Here is a 7,538-nt window from a genome sequence, read left to right on the forward strand (position 1 = left end):
AGAGAGACTCTGAGCCTCTTCCTTGCTCGAGGCACAGAGTGCCCCAGGTGCTCTCCTCAGCACATGGGGTGATCAGCAAAGAAATAATGAAAAGTAAGGCTGGGCGCAGTGGATCGCACCTGTAATCCCAGCACATTGGGGGGCCAAAGTGGGTGGGTCACTTGAGGCCAGGAGTTCAAGACCAGTCAGGCAACATGGTGAAACCCCGTCTCTACCAAAAAAAAAGTTAGCCAGGCATGGTGGCATGCACCTGTGGTCCCAGCTACGTGGGAGACTGAGGTGGGAGGATCACTTGAGCCTGTTAGGCAAAGGTTGCAGTGAGCTGAGATCATGCCACTGCACTTCAGCCTGGGCAACAGAGCAAGACTCTGTCTCAATGAATGAATGGATGAATGAATGAATGAATTAGTGAAAAGTACACATTAAGGAAATCCTCCCTTCAGGGTGGCCTCTGAGTTTTGAGGTGCTGAAGTCATCTGCTGGTGGCCATTCCCCATGTGTCCTGGGGTGGCCTGAGCCCCGTGTTCCAAGGCTCTCAGCCTCCTTGGGGCAGCCGGGAAGGCCTTCCTCTCTGCATTCACCGAGTCTAACCCGCCTAACGCTGTGTTTTTGGGGACTCTGTGGCAGCCTCTCTCTTCCCTCTGCCGAGTACCAGGGAAAGTCAGATCTCGGGGAGACAGGTTGCTCCAGATAGTTTAACATGGAAGGTCTCATGGATTCTGGGTGGAGGTAATGCTGGCTCTGTCCTTGCAGGGTACCTTGGAATAAACTGTGTGGATGCCTGTCACCTGAACCCCTGCGAGAACATGGGGGCCTGTGTACGCTCCCCCGGCTCCCCGCGGGGCTACGTGTGCGAGTGCGGGCCCAGCCACTACGGGCTGTACTGCGAGAACAAGTAAGAGCAGCCCCGGGGACCTCCCTGTGCCTTCAGAGTCCACGTGGCTGTGTTCCCTCTTAAGTCAGTGTCTTCTCTTTCTTGTTTGGACCCGAAGATATGTGTAATTCTGGATAACAGGGACATTTTTTTTTTTTTTCAAAATTGGCATGAATTAAATGATAGTTTTTTTTTTTTTTTGAGACAGAGTCTTACTCTGTCATCCAGGCTGGAGGGCAATGGTGCGATCTTGGCTCCCTGCAACCTCCGCCTCCTGGGCTCAAGCGATTCTCCTGCCTCAGCCTCCCAAGTAGCTGGTCCTACAGGTGCCTGCCACCACGCCCAGCTAATAATTTTATATTTTTAGTAGAGATGGGATTTCACCATATTGGTCAGGCTGGTCTCGAACTCCTGACCTCAGGAGATCCACCTGTCTCAGCCTCCTAAAGTACTGGGATTATGGGTGTGAGCCACCACGCCTGGGCAGTGAGAATCGATTTGGACGTCTCAAGCTAACCCCATTGGATCTTGTGTCCACGCCAGAAACGTGCAATATGACTCACCTGGAGTCCTCACTGTGCCCAGAGCAAACAGACCCCATGAGATGCAGCGAGATGTGTGCGATTTATAGAGAATGCTTTCTCTCTCGAGTCGGTGGGGTTGAGGTCGTGTCTGATGAGTGTGGAGGTCCTGGTGTGGTTAGGACAGGCAGCAGCATGCTCTCTGGGCTCCCAGAGTGCCCTTTGCACAGGGATCGCTGGGCGCAGTGTGTAGTCATTACAAGCATCACTTTGTCCAAGGTGGAGCTGCTTGGTTCTTCATAAACCAAGGTTCTAGGCCGCCATGGAGGTGATGCCCCCATAGCTCATTGTCCTCAGCTGCTGGTGGCCCTCAGGTGTGGGGACACCTGCTACGCTCTGTTCTTTGTCCACTGGAGCCTAGAGCAGGTGCTGTGATCCCAGCTGTGACCCCATGAGTGGGAAGCAGCCTGTGCCCTGGAGCTGGTGACCTCACGAGAAGATGGCACCACGTCATTCTTGGATATCAGCAAGAGCTAATGCAAGGGAGAGCTTAGAGGAGGTGCCCTGGGAGTGGAGAGGGAGGTGGGAGCCAGTGAGGCTGAAGCCGGAGGGCTTTCCAGGAACGAAAGCAACAGAGCCAAGCTGGAGCGGAGTAAGGGGATGAGGCTGGTCTAGGGAGGCCTGGGTGGGGACGGGGGTGGGCCCACAAGCCAGGAACAGAGCTTGGCTGTGTGGAGGCCCAGGGGGCCCAGCACTAAAGTGGCAGAACCGGGTCTGGTCTTAAGGAACCCCCAGCTGCCGCATGGAGCACAACTTGGAGCAGAGGGGTTGCGAAGAGGCTGATCCAGCGTCTCCATGCCCGGTGCTGAAGTCACCAGGGCTGCAGGGAGATGAAGGTTCTGGGGCCCCCACACTGCACACACACATCCATAAACACCAGACTCGATCTCTGGCCGGTTGTCTTTGTGACCCTGATTTGTACACAGTCCTTAATACTTGCTCATCAAGTGAGTGAATGCTAGAGGCTGGCAGCTGCGTAGAGGGAACTCGGTTAGCCAGGATGGGGAACGCAGGAGCCCGCAGGACACTCGGGCGGGGCCGTTGCAAGCAGGTGGGCCTCCAGGTGACCGCGCAGGTGCAGCCCCCGTCAGGGACAGGTAGGACCACTCAGGCACAGCAGCGGCCGGCACCTCCGAGGCCTGGCTCTGTCCCTGCAGTGTTGCTCATCTTCAGTGTTTGCTGCTCTCCGCCGGGGGAGGCTCAGGGAGGCAGGACTGGCTTCCACTGGGTTCTGAGTGCATGGACGTGTGCTGCTGACCTAAGGGGCTCGCTACACCAGGGCACGGCTGCCCTGAGCATCTGTGGGGCTGGTGGCCAGGGGACCTCGGGGACAACAGAAGCTGCCAAACTCCCTGTTTAGGAGGTTCCCGCGGGCATCTCATGCTGGCACTCACCCCAAGCGCACTTCGAGAAGTTGTGCCAGGCAGCTGAGTTCAGTCTGCCTGTGTGGGGCTGCGTCGTGAAAGGCCAGCCCTTGCAGTAGGGTTCACTGTCATTAAGCCCCAGTGAGCCAGGCATCGTGTGGACGTGGGGCACACAGTGGACATAGAGGCGGTCCCAGTCGCTTTGGCATGGCGGATCTGTGGGTGGGGGGTGAGGTTGGGAGCCAGTAGAGGGGAGACTGAGGCCACCTAATGCGAAAGGTAAGCTCCCAGGGCTGCACCCAGCCAGGCCTCCTGGGCAGCCATCTCCACGCTGCCAGCGGGCCTTTTCTCGTTCCAGAAAGCACAGTTGCATAAACCTTCCAGCTGCCCTCTTATTTTCCCCACAGACTCGACCTTCCATGCCCCAGAGGCTGGTGGGGGAACCCTGTCTGTGGACCGTGCCACTGTGCTGTCAGCAAAGGCTTTGATCCTGATTGTAACAAGACCAACGGCCAGTGCCAATGCAAGGTGAGGCCCAGCCCCCATGGTCCCTGCACGCCCACCCCAGGCCCTGAGCCCAGGGAGATGGCTGTGTGTGCTAACACACATGCACAGATGCCCCTGCGTCCACACACACGCCTACACAGCCTGCCTGTACACACCCCCTGCATACACACACGCCTACACAGCCTGCCCGTACACACCCCCTGCATACACACACGCCTACACACCCCCTGCCTGTACACACACCTGCACACACACCTGTGGCCACTCACACATTTGTGTGCAGATGTGGTTTTGGTTTCCTTGCTGTTCCCCCTGCTCTGTGACTACTCCATGGCTGTTTTCCACATGTAAACTATGGGTTCAGCCCCGCCAGCCCCCGCCCGTGGAACAGGAATCCCTGCCTGCTCCCGGCCCACTGCCCATGGCTGTGGGCAGCCCAGCCATTTCTGAGGGCTGGCTCATCTCTGGCACCACCCCGGCCCTCCTGGCCTCCTGGTTGGCCATTTTCCTGGTCTTTTTTTTTTTTTGAGACAGAGTCTCGCTGTGTCACCCAGACTGGAGTGCAGTGGTACAATCTCGGCTCACTGCAGCCTCTGCCTCCCGGGTTCCAGCGATTCTTCTGCCTCAGCCTCCTGAGTAGCTGGGATTATAGGTGCCCGCCACCATGCCCAGCTAATTTTTGTATTTTTAGCAGAGACAGGATTTCACCATGTTGGCCAGGCTGGTCTTGAACTCTTGACCTCAGGTGATCCACCCGCCTCAGCCTTCCAAAGTGCTGGGATTACAGGTGTGAGTCACTGTGCCTGGCCATTTTCCTGGTCTTTACCAAGCTGACATCCCATGACGACAGCAGTTTTAAAATAGAAAGCGTCACTAAGTGTGTTATGCCCCACCCCCGTCCAGGGCTGTCCGTCCTGACCTGCGTGCAACGCAGCACGGAACTCACGTCTCACGTCTCCAGATATGCACACGCGTTCTCAGTGCAGACTCTAGGGACCCCTCCCCACCCCTCTCAGGATACATCACCTCCTTCAGGATCTTCGTGTGAACCACAGCCATAGCACTCACGGTCACTTGAAATCCACATGTTAGGTCTGAGGGTAACAGGAGCCTGGGCGAGGGACATGAGCCTCCTGCAGATGCGGCTGGCCCTAGGAGGGAAGCTGGCATCAGGGTACCCTTGGATGCCATCCCGTGATGTCAGTAGTGTCCTGAGTGCCCGCAGTGGTTCCAACAGCAAGTGGGACTCGTGTCCTAAAAGGCTCAAATTAAACAGCTCTCCTGGGTCCGGGTTGGTCCACACACGTCACCAGATGGTGGTGGTGGCACAGTGGGTGGCAGAGCAGAGGGGACGTTGGAAGTGAATTGGCGAAGACTTGCCTGTAATTTTTTTCTCATCCAAAGTTACAGGCAGGGTGTGGTGGCTCATGCTTGTAATCGCAGCTACTCTGGAGGCTGAGGCAGGAGGGATTACTTGAGCCCAGGAATTCAAGACTACCTTGGGCAACATAGTGAGACTCCCATTTCTACAAAAAATAAAAACATTAGCTGAGCGTGCTAATGCATGCCTGTGATCCCAGCTACTCGGGAGGCTGAGGTGGGAGGATCACTTGAGCCCTGGAGGTTGAGGCTGCAGTGAGCTGTGATTGTACCACTGCATTCCACCCTGGGCAACAGAGTGAGACCCCATCTCCAAAAAATAGAAAAACAAAATTATAGAAAATGTAATAAAAAACGTAAAGATTGCAGTCACCCCAGGTCGCCTCCCAGCTGTGATTGTTAGTGTTTTAGCATCTCTTCTGGGCCTGCCGCTTACCACCATTTTACACACAGTTGGAGTCCCTGCCTGTCACACAAGTCTGAACGTTGCTCACGAGTCTCCCCAAGTCATGGCCTGCCCCATTTTCTGGGGCGGTGTTGGGGGGTTGCTACTTGGGCCTGGGGAGGTCCGGTGACCGGCCCAGGCAGTGTAGCCAGTAAATGGCAAGGGTCAGGCATGAACCCAGGACTTTCTGAACCCAAAGTACAAGCTCTTGATTGTCACCCTGACCCACCCAATGGTGGACGTTCAGGTGGCTTCTAATTTTTCCAAACAACTTTAAAAAAACGCCCAAGGGCTATCCCCACGCGTGAGCCTCCATTTGGATCTCTGATTCTTTTTAGGACAAATACGAAGGTGCTCACTGCTGAGATTTGCTAAGACACGAGGGAGGGCATGCTTCCCGGAAGAACTGCTCTCCTGGGTCCGGCCTTGGGGGGCCCTGGGAGGCAGCCCCCGTTGGGTGTGGGATGTGGGCAGATGGTAGCCATGAGGGGTGAGATGGCTGGCGACTGACACACGCACCCAGGTGGGAGTCTGGACGTTGCTCGGGAAATACACTGCAAGGTAGGGCCTTTCCTGGGCATCTGAAGTCACAGGCCCTGCCTCTGGCTTTTGCAGGAGAATTACTATAAGCCCCCAGCCCAGGATACCTGTCTGCCCTGCGACTGCTTCCCCCATGGCTCCCACAGCCGCACTTGCGACATGGCCACCGGGCAGTGTGCCTGCAAGCCCGGCGTCATCGGCCGCCAGTGCAACCGCTGTGACAACCCATTTGCCGAGGTCACCACATTCGGCTGTGAAGGTCTGCGTTGCCCCTTGACACCCTGCAGGTTACAGCGCAGGGACAGGCTGCTGCCCTGGCGTGCATGTGTGTGCATGCACGCCGGCTGTTTGGGGGAACCCTGGGCTGCCTTGTGTTCTGCTTTCTCTTGACCTTCTAGAAACCTGGTTCTGCGTGAGGGGGTGTGGGTCAGAGCCTGGTCACCCCCTCTCCAGCTCTGACGTGGATGGGGGCAGGGGAGATGCTAGGGTTCGGTTTTTGGTGGGAGCAGGGCCTCCTGCAGGGAGGCACACGCAGACAGTGGTGCCTGTTTGTGGTGGTGGGCACGGCATGCCCCGCTGAGCAGCCTTCTCTCCTCTCTACCCCAGTGATCTACAACGGCTGTCCCAAAGCGTTTGAGGCTGGCATCTGGTGGCCACAGACCAAGTTCGGGCAGCCGGCTGCGGTGCCGTGCCCCAAGGGATCCGTTGGTGAGTCCCTAGGGCCTGTGGCATCCACGGGTAGGGAACTGAGGCACGCGTCCTTGTGGGAGAGCCGGTCGAGATGTGGAGACTCACGGAATATTTCGTGCTGAAGAAACATCAGCAGGCAGTGCTGGGGAGAAATCAGATCACCTTTTCCCTACCCGTAACTACACAAAGCAGGCAGAGGATGTAACAGAAACATGAACAGCGCAGTGCATGTGGGGACGCCCGCCAGTCAGACCCAACCAGTCCCTGCTCTGCCGCTCAGGCTGGGGCACCTGGACAAATGGCTTCACTGTTTGTAGCATTGGATTTCCTCTGTGAAATGGGGACAGTGACTTTGTCCACGCTGTGAGGGGCGTCTGGGGAGTGCAGTGAGGCAAAGAAAGGCCTGGCCGAGACAGATTCCTGGCACGTGGGATCATGGCCGCCCGGCACATGGTGTTGCTGATTTCTTTCTTTGAGGGCTTGCTCGGAAGCGCTGGCTCCTGTTGGCTGGGCACCCGAAACGTCTGGTTGTCAGTGTCAGAGCAGCTTCAGCCGTGGCCCTGACATGAAAGAGGGTTAGGTGTTGGCCTTCCAACCCCCCTGGGGTTCTCACCGCCACGCAGTGTTCTGGGTTTAAGTACATTCGGATTGGGGATTGAAATACACAAGCATTGATCAACAATTTAAGTTTCAGGCTTTGCACACCTGCTCTGCTTCCCTAGGAAATGCGGTCCGACACTGCAGCGGAGAGAAGGGCTGGCTGCCCCCAGAGCTCTTTAACTGCACTACCATCTCCTTCGTGGACCTCAGGGCCATGGTAGGGGCGCCTCGAGGATGCGTGTTCAGCCGGGGCATGTGTGTGTTCATGTGTGCATGCAAGGGTTTGTGTGGGCCAAGGCTCCTGGGCTGGGGAGGGTTGGGGCAGCTGTGGTGCCGCAGGGACAGCCCCACGGGCCCGCAGCCTGGAGCCAGCAGGTTCCTGTGGACTTGGGGGCACTGGCACCTGAGCCGGGTACCCCCACGTGCATTTCTGTCCCCCAGAGGACCCAGCTCTGTGTCTTTCGTTCTGAAAACGCAGGGTCCCTGCATTTGACTCCATTTGCCCCTGATCCCGCCCTATTTCATAGCGTTTGTTCCCATGTCTCCTGCTTGCTGTC

At 57.0% G+C, this 7,538-nt stretch overlaps 1 protein-coding gene across 1 annotated transcript in view; it reads left to right on the forward strand.

Annotated features, from left to right (window-relative positions):
* CELSR1 (cadherin, EGF LAG seven-pass G-type receptor 1) overlaps nt 1-7,538 on the forward strand; it is a gene marked incomplete at its 5' end in the record, with an annotated part of 201,612 nt that overhangs the window by 161,616 nt on the left and 32,458 nt on the right. Inside the window, 5 exons of the mRNA XM_011934791.1 lie at nt 754-895; nt 3,227-3,347; nt 5,767-5,950; nt 6,298-6,399; nt 7,104-7,198. Of these exons, the coding sequence (XP_011790181.1) occupies nt 754-895; nt 3,227-3,347; nt 5,767-5,950; nt 6,298-6,399; nt 7,104-7,198 (644 nt within the window). The remainder of the gene's footprint in view (nt 1-753; nt 896-3,226; nt 3,348-5,766; nt 5,951-6,297; nt 6,400-7,103; nt 7,199-7,538) is intronic.

The sequence above is a fragment of the Colobus angolensis genome, unplaced genomic scaffold (genome assembly GCF_000951035.1).
Source record: "Colobus angolensis palliatus isolate OR3802 unplaced genomic scaffold, Cang.pa_1.0 Scaffold138, whole genome shotgun sequence".
In the NCBI taxonomy this organism is placed as follows: Eukaryota; Metazoa; Chordata; class Mammalia; order Primates; family Cercopithecidae; genus Colobus; species Colobus angolensis.